Source organism: Ostrea edulis, chromosome 4 (genome assembly GCF_947568905.1).
Source record: "Ostrea edulis chromosome 4, xbOstEdul1.1, whole genome shotgun sequence".
NCBI lineage: Eukaryota > Metazoa > Mollusca > Bivalvia > Ostreida > Ostreidae > Ostrea > Ostrea edulis.
In genome coordinates, this window is record NC_079167.1 from 76,374,945 (window position 1) to 76,395,095 (window position 20,151).

The following is a 20,151-nucleotide window of genomic DNA, read 5'->3' on the forward strand; positions in this document are numbered from 1 at the left end:
ATATACACGTACTAAATGTACAATGTGGTATATTCCCTAAAGGCATAAACCATCCAACCTTTAAGTCACGTACATGTATATACATGTACCAATTTTAACAATCACGAACAAATCAAATCAACCTGAACATGTTACATTTCAAATCCTTACTTTCAAATCAAAAACATGTGTTCCAAATGGTGAAGTTCGAAGAATTCCAGCAAACAACGATTTCTCCGAGAAGACAGGTGGATTATCGTCTTTATCAGTGATGTTGACAGAAAGACGTGCTGCAATGTTAAGAGACTAATAGTGTATGAAGTCTTGTATTGCCAAATGGTTTTTGCTTTGTCTGTCATCAAATATATCAGCAAAATTTAAAAAGATCACCGAGATGTAATAGAAAATAAAAAGTAACTTTAGTCCTCAACTTGATTCTAAACATTTCAGTGTATGATTGTAATTACAACTTTAAAAAACAAATTGATAACTTTGACAGTAACTATTTATAAGAGGTCAATTTAAGAAGCGATTCTTATTGACTTAAGGTCCCCAATCAATGTCCCGACACTGAGGAAATGTCAATCACTGCTTAACTGTATATTACACGTCGATGTTTTTGTATTTTATAATCGTCGCGCATATCCAGTGATCAGATCGTTTATGTCATGATCTGGAGGTTGGTGGCTTGAGAAAAGTTTTATTTAAAGGTTTTTAAAACGTTTAAGGATCCATAATTAATTTACATCACCTCTGACATATTTTGTGGCACAATGCGGCGTTTGAGGATTCTCCTTTACAGCAGTTACAATCTTCGTGAAAAGCAAAGAAAGGGTTTGAATAGAAAATTAACTAGATCCAGCAATGTATCTCTGTAAGGATTTTTGGTTTGAAGTTCAGGAATCCAGTATAGGTTTTATTTGTTCTATTGACTGGGATATTAAATGTGTTTAAAACTGAAGCATGGTTTTGAAGAATTTCATCTTTTTAAGAGGGACTTACAGTACGGTGTATAATAAGGATTACCAAATACGGATTTTTTTCTTCTTAATGTACATGTACTTAGTCAACATTCTAGATTTATTCTTGGTCGTCTGATAATCTTTCATTTGTCAATACATAAATAAAACTAACAATGTGTACGATAAATATAATAATTGGAAAAAATTACATTTTGCTTTTTACACATACATTTACATTCCTTCCTCAAAACAGAGAAAGGGGGATAATTATTTTCTTTTATCACACATGTAGTTACCTTTGACGCTGCCACGGAATGGTTTTCGAGTGTTTGTGTCATTTATGGTTGCAATCAAAACAAATCTAGCCTCCTTCTCGGCATCTATTTTCTCACTAGCATATATTTCTCCTGTTGTGTGATTGATCGTGAAGTAATTCTGAAATTTTCATAAAAAAAATTGGTTAAAGGAATACAGACTAGTAGTACATTGTATATAAATATCTTATTGATATTTTGTGCTAATACACTGTATTAGGTTTTAATAAATAGTCTGTTATAAAATCTGCGTAAAATCTAGAGAATGTTAGCGTTCAATATCCTGAGAATTTATTGAACGCTAACTTTGCATTGCGTAAATTGTGTGCGCCCGAAACATTCCGAGTATGAGTGTGCACTATTGACCTTACTGTAACGACGTAAACAAGCCAAAATGGCAGACGAATATTGAACAGTTAGGAATGCATGCTGATATTGCACACTTTGATCTTAGATGTCAATATTGATGAATTCTCGTCTATTTTGGAGTATTTTGAGTGAAAAGGGATATAATTTAACAACTAAATATTTTAGCTATATAATAAAAGGGTTATTGAACTCGCAAGCTCGTGCATTTCTACAGCCAACTCGTGCCAATATTCACCAATGTTCAATAAGCCTATAATATTTACAACACATACCAAATATAAAAAAAAAAAATCTTCCCTGAACAGAAAATCTAAAATTAGTATAAACATAGAGATTTCTTCATCCCTGAACTGAAGGAAAATTTGACGAACCAAAACTGTATAAGCAGAGACTCGTAACAGTCTACATTTCTTTCAGTTTAAATGATCCAGGTCTGAAAATAGCTGTATGTATGGGTCAGTTCTTATTCATATTCACTGTTCGTTATATTCACCTTCCATAGTGGTGTACTACTTAAACTGGACATTTCAGTCAAAGTATATCATTTGATACTGTATATTGCGACTCGCCTTGAAAACCTGCCAATGCGAAATAAATGAAGTTTGCCTACTGGTATTTAAATGTGACGGTAGATCATGCATTTTACAGATCGCCTTTCTTCACCAACACAGATAAAAACATGCAATTTCATCAACAATATTTCATATGCTGTATTTCCACTGGTATACCAAAGTATTGAATTTCTCATGCTCTATAAATCTATGTTGTAAAATAGGAATCGTCCAACATGCATACCTTAACTCTTGATAAATCCGAATTATTTCCCTTTCCATGGATGAAGTAAACCTCTTCCACGTTGATATAGTACACAAGCTTAGAATTGTTATCTTTATCGGTGCCACTACACTGAAAGAATGGTCTATCATCTGTCCCATTTTCTGCAACTTGCATTTCAGCGGGAAGATTTAAAAAATCGGGAGGAGTGTCATTTACATCATCAATCACCACGGTAACATTGGTAGTTCCGGTTTTCTGCGGGTTTCCTCTATCAATGGCAATTACCGTCATACTATAATTTGCTACACTCTCCCTATCTAACTTCGCACCAATCTGAACGGAAATATTTCCAGAATCGCCATCCATTTTGAATTGATCAGAGCCCCCAGAGAATATGAAGTATGAGATTTCATTGTTGGGCGCTGTTCCGTCAGCATCGTAAGCTGAAACTGTTAAAATGTATGTACCTGCGAGAGAAAAATGTACATCAACATTATCAATGTTATTTCTTTCTGTTCCCTTCATCTTAACATCAACATGTATATCACAAAACAATGAAAATGTGTTGTGTGTTTGTGTTACGTCATGTCGAGCATTTTACACTCATATTGAGACGTCATGAGTTACAGGGGATGCTTACTCCTCCTAGGCACCTGATCCCACCTCTGGTGTGTCCAGGGGTCCATGTATGCCCAACTATCTATTTTGTATTGCTTGTAGGAGTTATGGGATTGATCACTGTTCGTTATCTTCACCTTGCACCATAAAGTTAGCACTATCAAAACATATCTAGGTTGTATTATGGAAGATACAGGTATAAACATAATCGTCAATATCCTACAAATTATTCCATGTTCCCATTGTTGTTAAACATCACCTAATATACGGTACAAACAACTTAAGAGATTTATTCCGTAAATAAATAGAAACTGATTTAAAGGACTTTTTGAAATAACTTGTCACTACTTGGGATGCATACTCACTACCTGTTCAAGCTATGTTGTGTTTCTTTCGCTCTGTTTATATGAATATAGAATAACTTAAAGAATCCTCAAAAAAAAATTTTTTTAATTGAAAGTAGTCAACTGAGATTACAAGAGACGTTAGTGTGTTAGAACTTCTGTGGAGACAGCATGCTTGTATATAACAATTAATCGTTTAGCCCTAACTATAGTAAATAAAAAACCGGTAACTGAAGAGGCATCAATGTTTGTATCCGTCAATAAAGGCTTTCAAAGTTTCTATCTGCCTTCAGCTGTATTTCATTTTAAACCCCAATTGTGACCCCTTCCTGTTCCTAGCGGTTGGGGTATGATCGTTAATCTATGATAAAAGACAAATGCTGATTTAACGGATTTTAATCCTGTTAAATATGTCGTGAGAAAACCTTGATAAGCATAAGTAAAACATGATGATCTCATCATGGATCTGGATCTGGATTTGCATATGGTTTTGGACAAAACTTATTCTACACATCATGCTTTGTGATTTTTTAAGCATCTTAATTCTCATTACTTAGCAAGGTTTCCGATCCGGGTTAGAATAATTCCTCAGTACCCGGGCTCCTTGCTTGTTGTTAGAGACGACTAAATGAGGCGGTCCTTCGGATGAGACCGCAAAAATCTGAGGTCCCGTATCAAAGCAGGTGTGGCACGATAAAGATCCCTCCCTGCTCAATGGTCATAAGCGCAGAGCATAGGCCTAAATTATGCAGCCCTTCATCGGCAATGGTGACGTCTCCATGTGAGTGAAATATTCTCAAGAAGGATGTTAAACAATATACAATTAATCAGTCAATAAGATTCCATATTAAACGTTAAATTCTTTTTTGTGGTCCTGAAAGCGAAGATCTTGGTAAAGTATCGGCTAAGATTTGCCATTTCTAGTTAATTGATTCTATAAAAGACAACTCTGCAATGATCTTTAAGTAAAACGTATAATACCACTCTGAGAATTTTCTTCAACATTCCCACAGTATGTTGTATTGAATATTGGTTCGTTGTCGTTCTTGTCCTACAAAATAAATCGAGAGGTTTAACCCTGACGATGATAAACACGTCGACAAACAAATATACATTATAAGAATGACTGTCCATTACGTTAAACACGAAAGGAACTTGAAATTACCTGAATGTTGACTGTCACATTTACGGTGGAGTTCAAACTAGGGGAACCGAAATCATAAGCCATAATTTGCAATATAAGATCCCTTCTATCAGTGTCGGGCCGCGGAGGTAATTCTTCGAAATCTAACTCTCTCATACATTTTATGGTTCCATTTTGATCTATCTCAAAATGTGTGTGATTAGCACAGCGATCGTCTTTACCCACAACACAATAAGATACACGACTGTTTTCACTGTTTAATTCATCGTCGTCCAGTGCCTATAAATAAAGAATAAAGTACATGTACGATTGTTCACTTGGTCCTGGGAATAATATCAAGAATTTGAAAATACAAGGCTTCCATACTAAGTATGAAGATGAAACCCGATATGCACTTGGTGTGTAAAAAACCAACGTTTAAGTGTGTTAGGAAATAAGCAATGTTAACACAAAGTTGGTTAAAGAAAAAAAGACTCCGTATATACGTCGTGCAATACCAAATGGGTATTATATATATATATATATATATATATATATATATATATAGGGCTCACGGCGGGTGTGCCCGGTCGACAGGGGATGCTCATTCCTCCTAGGTACCTGATCCCACCTCCGGTATGTCCAGGGGTCCGTGTTTGCCCAACTCTCTGTTTTGTATTGCTTATAGGAGCTATGAGATTGTTCACTTTCATATACATATGTTCAACGTGAATATGCGTGTTTTTGCTCAACACCGACGATCTATATTCTCTAATTTTAAGAACTACCAAACAAAGCCCTGTTTGTTGTCAATTCTAGACAAGGTACGGCGTAATTAGTTTATGCCATGATGTAATAGTAAATGATGTAGAACTCCGTGTGATTTTCACGTTTAAGTACCTCGAAAATGATTTGAATTATTTGAACATTGCACAAATACGTGCGTACATATATTACGCCGGTGATATTGTGATCACATATTGAAACATTGAAATAATACATATTCCATCAGTATTGTGAATCGTTATTTTTTGTGTATAGTAGGTTTCCTTACGAACATTGTGTACTTTGAAAACAAACCTTCTTTCTTGATGGAGTCTAAACATGTTTTACTCAAAGATATACGTTTTCTCTCCATTTCTATGTTTGTTGTTGAATATCATATTGTAATGTGATTGGAAATAAAGAAAATACGATTATTTAACTTTGAAAAATCGTGCAATCTTTGTAACTCTCTACAGCACAATGGAACAGGTAGCTAACCTTTGTCACGCTCCTTATACAATTCTGACAAGATTTTTTTCTTGCGTTATCTTTTATTCTATCTTTATGCTTTTTATTGAATTAGCTATCCAAGCTAAGGTCCCTATTTCATACATTGGATTTGTTATACACATCAATATAACTGCACCTTTTATATAACTTAGATATATTGTCATTCATACAAATCACATAAAATAGATCAACTGTAGTATCCAAATGACAGATTACGAATAGTGGACTTAACATACCTCAACAGTAAAAGTTTTGTCACCGGTAGAAAATATTGTAGAGTTTTCCTGAATGCTGACTTCATAAGTTTGATATCGGAAGCGAGGGGTATTGTCATTTTCGTCGGTAAGATGTATATCAACCTGGACTGAAGTTCGCTTTCCTCCTCCGTCTTCAGCCTCGGCAGTCAGGTAATACACGGATAATCTCTCTCTATTCAGATCACTGTTTTCACAGCTAATATTTGTGCATTTACAGCTGTTTTCTGAAGACACGTATATCTGGCCGCTAGTGTTGTCTATTCCAAACCTGATATATAACGGTATATATATATATACATATATTGAGATCTCTGTGTGTGTTTCAAATTCATTTAGAAACCTTTTACATTACAGCTGTGTTCGAGTTTTGTAGGTTTCGTGCATAAAATGAATGTACATCTATTTATCTCATCTTACTTGTTTTCATATCCTTTGATTTTATAAGAAACATGTCCGTATTCATCGGAGTCTTTATCTGTGGCCTAAAATACAAAGATGTATCAGAAGGGCGCATGTGATGTAACTGTACCACGTGATTACCTAACAAATTAACGAGACGATTTGAAATCGAGGCCTAAATTTCAATCGGTATTGTGGCTAATTATCGCTATATTTCAGTGAAGTAACTATTAAAATTAATTACTATCAGCATAATAAAGACAAAATGCATAAAATGCATATAATTATGTGTTCTTTGGAAACATGCGATGTGTCCTTTAATTTCATTTGTAAGACTTACATTTATCGCACCGACCACTGTGTTATCGCAGCTATTTTCAGTCACACTAAAATTATAGTTTGGTTTTTCAAAGATTGGGTCATTGTCATTAGTATCGACAATTTGCACGGTGACGTTGCATGTACTCAGGAGAGAATTATTCTTTACGTCGACGGCCTTCACCTGTGAAAGAAAGTTTAACTTTCATTATTATCATATCATTGGACTCTTTTAAGAATTCGGGAGAATTCTCCAAAAGCCTTTCTTCAGAAACTCGCCACAAACTTGCAGTGCATCATTTGGTGACGAGATAAAGCATACATGGCTGGGATAATGCTGGTAACTTGGAGTGAAATGTCCTTATTTAAATCATTCTCATACTATATTGTAACTAAGGTGATTACAGGTGGAGATATATAACTAGCCTATTATTTCTTGTCATATAGTTGAATGTGACAGATATTATAGTCTGTAACCTAGACGCAATGTTTCAGATACAATAAACATAAAGCATCATTTTCGTTGGAAATGCCTCTCATTCCGCTACGTGTATTTTTAGTCGAGTCAAAAGGTCATAATACAAGGTCACATTATTCTTTGCGTCGACGGCATTCATCTGTGAAAGAAATCTTATCATCATTCATTATTATAATAATAGTATTGCGCTCTTTTAAGAATTCAGGAGGATTATCCAAATGCCTTATTCAGAAACTCGCCACATACTTGTAATGTATCATAAGATGACGAGATAAAGCGTGGTCGGAATGATGCTGTGAATTTCTAGTGAAATGTCCTTATCTAAATCATTCTCATACTTTATTGTAACTAAGGTGATTACAGGTGGAGAAGTATAACTAGCCTATTATTTCTTGTCAAATAATTGAATGTGACTAACACTTTTATGAAATACCTTTCATTCTCTACAGACATGTCTACTTGTATTTTCTAGTCAGGTCACAAGGTCATAATACAAGGTCACATTATAAGGTTATGGTGTATTTTGCGGTGATATTTCTATCTTTGGTATGACGATGCAAATGTCTTTAATGCATATATATGTCGTATATATGTTTGCCCAACTCTCTATTTTGAATTGCTTATAGGAGTTATGAGATTAATCTCTGTTTGATATCTTCACCTTTCATGTCGTAAAATAAATCAATTAAATTCGAATATTGAGAGCAATATAAAGGACTCGTAATTATTCATTATAACTTCATCAATGTTGCAAAAAGTAAATTTATATATTGAATCTGATACGGATGTATATTTAATTACTGTGGTAAAATTTAGAAATTCATTTCAAAATTAAGGATTATCTCCCTCATGCATAGCTCTTATCCTTAGACGAATTTGACTCCACTTGTTGGCCCTCTGTTTCCCCCTAAAATAGCTCTTACAAGTTTATTGTTACTGCTATTTCGGATTTCAAAAATTTCGGTTGAGCATCACTGATGAAACATTATTTGTCGAAATGCCCATCTGGTGCATCAAAATTGGTACCGTATAAGTTTAACATCTTAACATTCATCATATACATGTGTATCACATATAGTTTCAATGTCTAACAGTATTAATGCATGTACAGTTTACAATTAAATTTTACCACGAGTTCAACCAACTGCATTTCTTCATAGTCCAATTCCTTTATGAGACGGAGGAGAACGATTCCACTGCCTAATACCTGACGTGGAGAAGCCTCTACAGCGTCAGACAGGGACAGGTCTGTGTTGTGCACCGTTAAATTAATCTGGTTATTGCCATTCTGAAGAATAAAATGGACGGTTTTTCCAGCCAAAATCAATTCAATTGGCACATGAGAACAGTAAGAATATTCGAATAAAACGTATTGGTTGATTGATACATTGTGTGATGTGTGATACATTGTGTGATGTGTGATATATTGTGTGATATATTGTGTATTGTGTGATATATTGTGTATTAATTGATACATTGTGTGATGTTTTCATTCGAGTGAGTGACATTTCAGCCCTATTTCGGCGATCTGTGATTTGAGGATTCTAACATCTTACAGAACATGTACAGACCTGGTCAAAGTCTTGGACTTGGATATTCTCGCTGAATGAGATGGGAATACCAACTGCATTCTCATTTACTCTGCCCGTGTAGCTCTCGTTTCGGAACGTTGGTGGATTATCGTTCACGTCTTTGATGGTAAGAGTGAAATCAGTGGTGGATCGGGTAAAGTTAGTTTTATTTACTCCAACTTCGAAAGCCTAGCAACAAAAGTTACACAAACAAGAGCTGCATGCAGCACATAGTTCACCAAAGCAGTGTGAAATTTCCAATAAGCATGAAAACCTCAAGACCTTGTTGTGACATCACCCTAGCACATGGCGTAAAAAGACCGGACTTCATATAAGGATGCTTGCGCATTGATTTGACGGAATATATTATAGTGATTTTTGAGAAAATGATAATTTTCTATTAATACTTTCCTATTATAGATGTACAACATGAAGTTATTCTCATAGCTCAGGGGGAACATCAATGTACAAGTGCAAATGAGGTCTTTCATACCAGTTTGATTAATAATGATTGTGATCAAATACGCAGCACAGTTAAGGTGGCTAATGGAAATTTCCCCGAAAACATGCAATTGAAAACATTATTTATCAGGACAGATGGAATATTTTGGAACTTAAATATATTGGTTCAAAATATGATGAACTAGAAATACAAACTCAGAATGATTATATTTCAAATCTAACCTAATCAATTTATTCGGCGTCAAGTGGTTTTAGCAAATATACCTGTGAATTTGAGGTCATCAATGAATTTCGATATTGCAAGGGCATAATGTGGTTGAAATTAAAACTTTGTTACATGAACGTTTTAAACAATATCTGTAGCTATGAAAACGCTGCGGAGTTCTACAAATTTCGATTTATAATTGTTGAAATGATATTGCATTGCGTGTTGATTTTTTTATCGGTCAATTAACTGCATTTTAATTTGCAAATTAATGAGTTATTTCTTAAATTTGATAAGGAAAGCAGTACCTTTCACTTTTAAAAAACCATTGTGATGCATTGAGGGTATGCCCTTGCAATAAATCGAATTGTAAGACCCAACCATTCGTCCACTTATAAATAAGTAAAGCATTAATGTTTTCCTACGGAATGGATACAAAATGTTTCAGCGATATCTGCAAACATTTTTCCAATTAATTGTAAAATATTTTTTTTCATTCAGATAAAAAGTTGATTCGCCATTTATTGCAATTGAAATGGGTCAGACTATCATGACGATCTTACTATGACAATTGTATCGCAATCAATGTTTTGCTTATAAATCTTAAAGGGGCATGGCCACGATTTGAGCTGAAAATTTTCAAATTTTATTTACCCATTTTTGTTGTTCAGGGTGCTTAACTAAAGTATTTCTAATGGTCAACCAAAATTTTAATATCAGTAGTTGAGTTATAAGTGAGATACAGCACTTGCAATCCTTTGTTATGTGAACAAGGTTCATGCCATGTTTTTGTTTACATTAGATTGTTTAATAGAAAATGGTGTGTTTAAAACAAAATGAGATGTGCCAAACACTAGAAAATATTTAATTGTGTTAATAATTTACTCATGATTGAAAAACAATCTGCTTTAAACGAAACTTTTCCTAGTTTATGTAACCTATGTAAGCAAAAACATTACACGAGCCTAGTTTACATAACAAGGATTATTTGTGACCTCTGTATCTCTTATGTACCATGACTACTGACATTCAAATTTTTGCTGATCACTAGTAATACCTTAGTTAAATATTCTGTACAATAAAAATCAAAACATAAAATTTGAAAATTTTCAGCTCAAAACGTGTCCATGTCCCTTTAAAATGTCAGATTATATTAACGACACACACAAAAAAAAACGCCTAATGTTAAGTTCTGTGTCGTGTTATACGTTCGTGCATTTCAGAATCATTAATTATTTTATTTCGTGATATTTTGAAGGGTGCGATATCTGTTGTTTTTGTGTGACGTCATAATACACATTCCTGTACAGATTAGGACGCGCCTCCATACTGGAACCTTAACTGAGCTGCGCAATAAGAGCAATCTTAATGATGTTCGTTTCTGTGTAAATTTTAAGATATAAATGATTATTTTTGGGTTTTTTTTTAGATATTTTATCCCGCACCCCCTTTACAGTGAGAAAAGAGTACCCATTATTAGAGACATAACCATTGATTGTAAAATTCTCACTTACTTCAACTGTGATAAAACAAACCCCCTGGACGTCATAGATGATTCCCATGTCTCTGTCCAGCGCTTTCGTCACTTTAATCTCGCCCGATGTTGCGTTGATGTCGAGATATTCGGAACACGAACCTTGCGATGGAAGATTCAAATGTCAAATTCACTGCATAAAAGCACTGCATTTTCCACATTTTAAAAACGAAAATAAAGCGTGGGGTTTTGTTAGAATGCGGGTATGCTATACCATTGAGAGGTCCGTATCCAACTTGTCTTGGAATACCGAGGTCTCCATCAATTGCACTAACGTTAAAGATACTCTGTGGATAAAGAAGCGATGTCAGACGAAAATTTGGTGTTAAGTTTTTTAAAAGGTAATTCTATCCTTCTAGAATTATCGATTCAATAATATATTTGATTGTTGATTCTTCAAACCTTTCTTCAACCTTTCATAGTACATCTTTGTAACACATAGAAATGATAAAATAAGTATTTTGCGGTATTAATAAAATTTATATCAATTATCAACGTCAGAAAATCGCAATTTTCCTTAAAGAGCATTATCAAAGTTATACGAGATCTGATTAAAACGATATAATAGTATTCATAATAATTTCATGAAACTTTTTCTTTAAAAAATATACAAAATGTTTGTGAAAAATAAAGGAAATCTATCACATAATGGACTTGATAAAGGATTCTATAAAAACAGAGTTATTGTTCATGGATTTAATGTTTTGAAACATATAATTGATTATTCATATATAACTTAGACTTTTAAAATATTTTATGGTTAACAAGTTTTTTTTTACATTAATTATTGAAAAAGACTCCAACAAAATTTATGGTTCTGTCATGCATAAATCTTAATAATTCATTGAGTTTGCGAAATTTTATGACGTCACAGGAGGGTGGAACTACGTTAAAATGTGTAAATCAACATCAAGTTCTGAGGACATAAATTTCAGATACATATCTTACATCATCTTAAAGGAATAATGAAAACAAATGCTTGAAGTCATCACCATATGTTTGTCTTTGATTACTGGTACAAAAAAGTTGGAAAACATACGAAAACATGGAATGATTATGACATTACCCCCTGGGTGGTTTCAAGAATATCTTTCATATAAGGTAATCCAATGAACACCGGTGGCTTGTCCTGGACATCCACAACTTTGACCAAGAGCTCCGCAGTAGTGTTATGATGCGGGGGAGCGCCGTCCTATAGTCAAATAGTCAATGTATAGCACCATATAACTGTATATATATGTAGTGATCAGTCTTTCTTTTATCGAACCGTAAATACCAAATCCTAATATGTTTGAGGGAAATATTGAAAATTTGCATAATATGATTACGTTTCGCACTCGAATACAATGCCAAAATGGTAGCCAGGTTTCTGGCGAATACTGCACATTATGATATACATAATATAACAGTATATACTAAACAACCCTAATTTCAGAAATGATAAATTATATGTTATGAAACTGCATTTTGCATCAAATTTTGAAAACCAGGTATAATGATAAATTTGTAATGTCATGAGGCATGATTTAAACAATCATTATTCTTCGCTTTAGTGAAATACAAAATCAGGGAAAATAGTTCTGATTGATCGATGGGTCAGTGAGACTGAAATAAATCCTAAGAAAATATGAAAGGTGAAGATAACGAACAGTGATCAATCCCATAACCTATGAGCAATACAAAGTAGACAGTTGGGCAAACACGGACCCCTGGACACACCAGAGGTCGGATCAGGTGCCTTGGAGGAGCAAGCATCCCCTGTCGAAAAAGTTTATCAGGAAAGCTCATTTGAACCACTGCATATAGCATTCTTACCGTAGCTATGACGTTGTATTGTAGAAATGTAAGCGTTTCATAATCCAATTCCTTCTTTAGAGTCACGATGCCGCTATCCAGGTTAATGTCGAAATAGCCTCTATACAAATTTTCAGCCTTGATGAAATAATTATATGATAAACTAAAATGACAATAAAACTCAAGTGTTACACATATATACATATAGAGCACTAAAATGATCAACGACATTGCATTGTGAAATTTTCGGGTGTAACACAGGTTGTATGGTGTAATTCAAAAGTCTCATCAGAACGAGTATCAAGACTGAACGGAACTAATTAAATCTTAATTAATTAGCTCGATCATTTCAATAAGTAGACGTTTTGTTTGTTATTAACTTTATCGCATGACATGTTAGCATTAACTTTAAATTCTCGTCCGTTAAAATTATAACTGGTCCCTTCTGTAATGTAGTCACATGTACCGCATCGAGGGTCCGTACACTTTGACACTGTATAAGTATGATCATCAAATTGGGAGGAACAGAGTTCTCTTAATAAAGTAAATCTCTTAAGATTTTTGAGTTGGCGTTTACTGCTAATAAAATAAATAATATTTAAAGTTAACGTAGTTCCACATTCCTGTGACGTCATAAGATTTTGCAAAGTCAATGATTTAATGACTGAAACATAAATTTTGTTGGAGTCTTTTTCAATAGTTATTGTTAAGATATTGTTACCCATAAAATATTTCAAAAGTCATAGTTATATTTGAATAATCAATGATATGTTTCAACATATTGAATCCAGGGGCAATAACTCTGTTTTCATTACAATTTTTATCAAATCTATTATGCGATAGATTTCCTTTATTTTTCACAAACATTTTACCAAGTTGATAAAGAATCATTATATGTGTCTTTTCATGAAATTACATAATATCTTTATCCACGAATGATTTTGAATAGCTCAACTGTATGGTGTAAGACTTCGGTGTTTTTTTCCCAAGGTGGTATACATACTCTGGAAGCTATAGATTTGAAATTATTAAGGAAAGGTGTGGATTTTTTTCCATAAATAACTATAACATATGTACATCTACTAATATAAACAGACAAAATGATAGGTAAACCATGATATAAGGAAAATATGTCCACATTTGTTTGTTTTATAACATTTTGGAGAATAATGCTAATTCAATAATTTTGCACATATCATTCTAAAACTTGATGAACATATTGAAAATGACTTTTTTGTTTTAGTTATTGACATGTTTCCTGATAAATAAATGCAATTAAAAAATATTTTGTTGTTTTTATTTTAAAATAACAACAGAAAACGGTTTCCGATAAATTTCATAAAAATCTACACAGGGTACATGACTTCAGTAGTGTCTGTAATGAAAATCAATATGGAAACCCTTTACTATTTTGCCCTTTTTACATTACTCTAATTGTTAATTTATTGATTCCAAACAAAAAAATGCTACCTAAACCCCAAAAATCCAAGACTAAGGACATGTCCTGGATGCAAGGAATATTACATTGGTGAAACTGGAAACACTCTCCGTGCCCGTGTACGTGTACATAAGCAGCACATCGATACACCTGAATACAGACAAATCCAGTTAAGGGCAGATGATACAAACAATTTTTTTCTTTCGAAGAGACTTTATATGATGTCATTCTTTTATAAATGTGGATAATTCCTTGAATTCTTTTCTCCTTTGACTTGGAGAGTGAAATATTTTCCGTATTTCCAAAAAAGTACAAAGCAATAGTTATCATGGTAAATTAGTTTATTCTTCATTTGTTTACCTTTTCTATACCTCAAAAAATGGTTGTCAGGGAGAACAGAGTGTACTGATATTAGATTTACAACATAACATGTAAAATATTAATGCATAACAAATTTTACACTTGGAAAATATCAGTTGCTGCTTCAATAAAATTACATATATGGACATTGCACCCTCAGTAAAGGTTTACAAATTAGGATAAACTTCATAATATGTTGACTTAATGTTTAAAGTGTAATATAAACTTAAAAATCATATACCATACGGGGCGAATTTTCTGAGTAGAAGCAAAATTGTAAAAATCACATCGGCTGATTTTCTCAAGACAAAGAAGAGTTATCTCCCATAATATAAGAGTAAAATTTTACAACTTCTGAAAATAATTTACAATGGCATTTATGATTTTACTGTTTGTTTTTTTTGTTTTGTCACTCTTGATTTTCCTTTGCTATTCATCTGTGGGAAAAAATAAAGAAATGCCTAATACAGGATCTCTTTGATGTGCCATTTTACGTTAGTTTCTACATTATGACGTTTCCCAGTAAAACAGGAGAAAGATGGCTGCATGCTTCCTGCTGACATCTCATATATAGCAATGATCCAAGTCCATACCGTTTTTCGTCCTCACAATGTCTTATGCGTTATTAAATCTAGTGGTCTACCACACGCAGCACAACCTTTTTCCAAATTGTCCACTTGAATTCCAAGTTCCACAACTCGTCTCCCACTTCTCCAACAAATCATCCCCTCATGCTCTTCTTCCGATTCCTCACTCTCTGATACATCAGATGGATACGTGTCTTCATTTCCAAGGCATTCTTGTGAATTATCACCAGAGGAACAATTTTTTCTTGATTCATCCAACTTCTCCTCGATCACCACGTTGTTATTGGCATCAACATTCACTATCTTACATCCAAGGGATAATTACCTTTCGTAGCATTCTGTAATCTTTGATGACGTTTTTTACCAATAATTTTTCCTGATTATTTCCTCCTGAATGATTCTGGCACCATAATTGTTTACATTGTTTACTGACCCCCCTTCCTGCTCTTAAAACACAGAAGAGTTCCAAACAACTATAAATGAGAAAACCAAAACCAACCAAACTATTTTTTTTACCATGGGAACTCTTCAGTGCTAAAGGTAGAAAAATTTGTTTATATCATCTGGCCTTAAGTGCACACCTGGAAACGTGTGGTAAAAAACGATTTAACATTTTCCCATTTCATAAACTGAGATGTGTCAGTGCTATTCAGAAACGGGAAAAAGAATAACATTTCATTGGTATTCTAAAGCCAAAGCTTAATAGTTTTTTTTTTTATAATTGCCTATGATTTTCCCGTACTTTTTCCAGATCATTATTGTACATTATCCATGACGTCAAAATATAGTGTAACGTGTTTTCTAAGGGTTCATTTCAAATGATAAAGGGATCTCGTGAACTTTAAATATATATACATGTATGGAATTTTCCTCGGGCTCTACTTGGGCCAAAAATTAAATACATAGAATCACTATCATTTACAAGGATTGTTCTGATTTACTGGGATACTTGTCCTGGGTTCTGTTTTTCTTAAAAATACACTGGGACACAAGCCGGGGTTCTATTCACACGGTTCTGTAGAGATGGCTGGGCACTTTGCACCTGGTTCTGAAACTAAGTTCCTATTGCTTGTGAGTACTCGGTGCCTCACCCTTATTCAGGATTACTACACCTTGTATCTCACCACAATTCCTTAGTTTGTCTTTCACCAGTGGCTGATATATCTACCCTAGCCTTTCAAATTCTTTTCACTATTAATTCTTTAATAGTTTACCTTCTAATTCTGGCTTACTTCCACCAACAGCGGGCTGCTTACGAATGATGAATGCTGCCTCTGCAGCCTCTTATATAGCGAAGGGTTATACCCATTCAAATAGGGGTAAACAGGATCTCGGACTATTCCATTAGTCTGAGTCACTTCAGTGTTTGGAAAGTATAAGCCCATTGTATGGTTCATTACTCATTACACTACCCACGCCTCTGTATACTTGCGACCCGCATGTTTATTTTCATTTATTCATTTGTTTACAAAAGCAATAAAAAAATCAAATAGGTTAAGTATAAAGTAGGTAAAGAATTCCTTTCTATTACCCAGTCATATCAAGAATTTACAACAATGGTTTCATAAAAATTCTTTCTTTGCCACATCGTCCCTGAAATTAGTCATTCCAAATGTCTTCCTCCACTCTCTCTACACATTCTCCATCCTCTGGTATTTTCTTATTACTCTGACTGTTCTCTGGTGGCGACCTGTGTCCGCCTGGGTGCTTTCATCCAACCTAGTGACGCGATCTCTACAGCAGGGACAATGATGCAGAACCAAGGGCGCCTCCTGATCCTTATCATCATCTAACGCTCTCGATCCTTTGTCCTCAGGTTGGTCTGGCACCTTGTTGAGAAGCTCGTCTGCTTTTCGCTTAACACCAGGGATACTTGGCGAAGTCTTCTTTCTGATAACTCTGCCTATTTCCAATTCTGTCTCATAAAGAAGATCACCTGGATCATCTTGCCATTCAGAATCACAGTCATCATTTTCCATAACTACAGTTGACGAGCTCTGTGGGGCATTTCCTTCTCCATCTGACAGACTAGAAGTATTGGAGTGTAATCTCTTCTGGTGCTTGATAAGAAGCGAATGTTTGGCAAATGCCTTGTTGCACTGGTTACATTCAAAGCGTCGTTTATTCATGTTATCAGTGGCACATGCTAAGAGATGTTCTCGTCATTTCTCTTGTGAAGGGTGGCGATGGAGGCAAATGGAACATAGAAGGCCAGGCTTTCTAGGGGTTATTTTTGTGGAAGGCATAATCATGACGTTTTCTCTAGGTTTGATCAATGATCTCGAAGCCAGAGATTTACCGGTTTTCTGAAACTTTTCACATGCCTCAATTACTAATGGTCCTTGGCAATTAATATTTGCAGGGGCAAGTAACTGTCCAGGACAGATCATTTCACTCCTTGGTGGAATTGATATTGTCTCCTTCAGACTAACTCTGAAACAACCTAAGTGACCCTCAAGATGAAGCTCATGTTCAGTTCCTCCAACATACATTTTTCCTGAAGACACATCCACCAAACATTTGTTATGTTTCAGGAAATCTAAACCCAAAATACTGTCTGTACTGATGTCTGCTACAACTGCCTCAAAAGTAAACTCTTGATTTCCCAACATAAAGTGGAACGTGTACTTACCCTGCACTTGCAATGGCGTTCCATCAGCTAGTACGACTTTCTGAGTCACGAGCATCAGATCAACACTTTTAGTCCTAAGTATGTTCTCAAAAACTTTACCTGACATAATCGTCAGAGTAGCGCCCGTATCCACCAACAAAGAACAAGATACTTTATTTACAGTGGCCTTTAAAAATAACCCGGACTGAATATCAACTCGTGTCTGAGTAACTGAACCCATACTCGACTTCGTATTCTTTGATTTACACTCTGTCGTCTCTTTTTCTTCTACTGCTTCCTTTGGACATGGTGTAAGTACATTGCTCTTTGTAGAATCGCCCCCTATTTTCCTTTTAACATAACAGTCTTTAGCTCTGTGGCCTCGCTTACCACAGTTATGACACTTAAACGGGGACTTTGTTTGGTTGTAACTTTGTACTGAACTCGATTCCTCTGCTTTCAGTTGTCTACTGGGCTCTCTTTGTTCTGACAAAGTAGCTATTTTGTTCTCAAAGTCTCGTAGTGACGATCGTAGCTCATCCCGTAATTGTTTTAAATCTTCCCGTACCTTTACATCTGCTTCTAGACCATGTGCTGTTCTTGCAAAACCAACATCATGTCTTCTCTGGCGTTCAGCTCTACAAAAGGCTTCAATCTCCACGGCAAGTCGAACTGCATCGTTTAAAGATTTAGGACGGGACTGTTGGATTCTTAGGCGCATATCAAAGTCGGTTAAGGCGTCAACGAACTGGTCCTTAGCAATCATCTCTGTGACCTCATGTGGTGCTGTCGGATACGCTAAATGTGTTAGTCGTCGTATACTTTCCCCTAGTTCAGGTAACGTCTCCCTCGGCTTCTGGGGCTTTTCCTTTAACATGGCTCTGTAAAGTTCGGTCTGATTTATCGGCGCAAACCTTGCCTCTAAAGCTTCACACAGATCTCTATATGCACAAACATGATCTATTTTCATGTTCCCAAGCACTGTTTGTGCTTGGCCTCTTAAGGATGTAACCAAGTACAAGCCCTTTTGTCTATCATTCCACATATTGATGCTACTACATGCCTCAAAATGAGCCTTGTAATCAACCCAGGACCCAGTATCATCAAATGTCGCAGGCTGCATGTCAGTTTTACCTAACGTATCACTGGGAACAGAACTATCACTGCCTTCATTCACTGGTAACGCTGCACCGAATGGCGTACTCGGTACAGCAGGCCTCCGATCTCTGTCTCTTGTAAGACTCCAGGTAACACTTGTGGGTGTTGACATTGAGATTACACTTAAAGTACTCCAGTGTACATGCGAAGTTGGGATTCGAGGTGCATAGGTATATTCTGATTCACCCTTTGACACCCCAGAGTATATTGGCTTTGGTGTAGTATACGCATTGCTTCTTCCCCAAATACCGTTGTTTCCAGGAACATGGAAATCATAACCTTGGTTCTGAGCTTCCCCACATCCACATGTAAACTCTTTCATTTTACTTGCGCTCGTGGTCGTAAACTTTATATCAGCTTTACCCATCAACTCCTCTATGCTGTCCTCACAAGTCTTTTGTCCCAAGTCTACACCAGAATCAGACACAAGCGAGGATTTAACATTTACCGTGCTTGTCGTAGACCTTAACTTTTCTAAGTTTTCCCCCAATTGTCGCCGTCGAACGTCAATTTCTTCAAGATCTGCCCAAAGTTCTGATTCATGGTCACCCATCGTTATTTCTTTATATACTTTATACATATATCAAGTGACCAAACAACAATATCCAAGACTCTACTATGCTAACTCTTACTGTCGTGAACATATGTAACACAGTGCACACAGCACTCGGCACCCTGTATTTCAACCTGGTCCCCCAGAACCCAGTGAAGGATACAATCTATTTAGTTTAATCAACTTTATATTGTAAATATAACAATCAAATATACCCTATCCCTTGAACCAGCTGCCACCAAAATGTAACGTGTTTTCTAAGGGTTCATTTCAAAGGATAAAGGGATCTCGTGAACTCCAAATATATATACATGTATGGAATTTTCCTCGGGCTCTACTTGGGCCAAAAATTAAATACATAGAATCACTATCATTTAAAAGGATTATTCTGATTTACTGGGATACTTGTCCCGGGTTCTGTTTTTCTTAAACATACACTGGGACACAAGCCGGGGTTCTATTCACACGGTTCTGTAGAGATGGCTGGGCACTTTGCACCTGGTTCCGAAACTAAGTTACTATTGCTTGTGAGTACTCGGTGCCTCACCCTTATTCAGGATTACTACGCCTTGTACCTCACCACAATTCCTTAGTTTGTCTTTCACCAGTGGCTTATATTTCTACCCTAACTTTTCAAATTCTTTTCACTATTAATTCTTTAATAG

General features: G+C 35.3%; 1 protein-coding gene across 3 annotated transcripts in view; it reads right to left on the reverse strand.

The window, feature by feature from the left end:
- LOC125668032 (cadherin-23-like) overlaps positions 1-20,151 on the reverse strand; it is a 54,090-nt gene that overhangs the window by 11,920 nt on the left and 22,019 nt on the right. For all 3 annotated transcript variants that reach the window (XM_056163830.1, XM_056163831.1, XM_056163832.1), the window contains 14 exons: positions 12,801-12,917; positions 12,052-12,177; positions 11,200-11,272; positions 10,966-11,087; positions 8,785-8,973; positions 8,343-8,501; positions 6,758-6,919; positions 6,436-6,500; positions 5,998-6,286; positions 4,529-4,786; positions 4,345-4,414; positions 2,420-2,868; positions 1,238-1,376; positions 151-269 (listed from right to left, as the gene is read on the reverse strand). In XM_056163830.1, the coding sequence (XP_056019805.1) occupies positions 151-269; positions 1,238-1,376; positions 2,420-2,868; positions 4,345-4,414; positions 4,529-4,786; positions 5,998-6,286; positions 6,436-6,500; positions 6,758-6,919; positions 8,343-8,501; positions 8,785-8,973; positions 10,966-11,087; positions 11,200-11,272; positions 12,052-12,177; positions 12,801-12,917 (2,337 nt within the window). The remainder of the gene's footprint in view (positions 1-150; positions 270-1,237; positions 1,377-2,419; positions 2,869-4,344; positions 4,415-4,528; positions 4,787-5,997; positions 6,287-6,435; positions 6,501-6,757; positions 6,920-8,342; positions 8,502-8,784; positions 8,974-10,965; positions 11,088-11,199; positions 11,273-12,051; positions 12,178-12,800; positions 12,918-20,151) is intronic.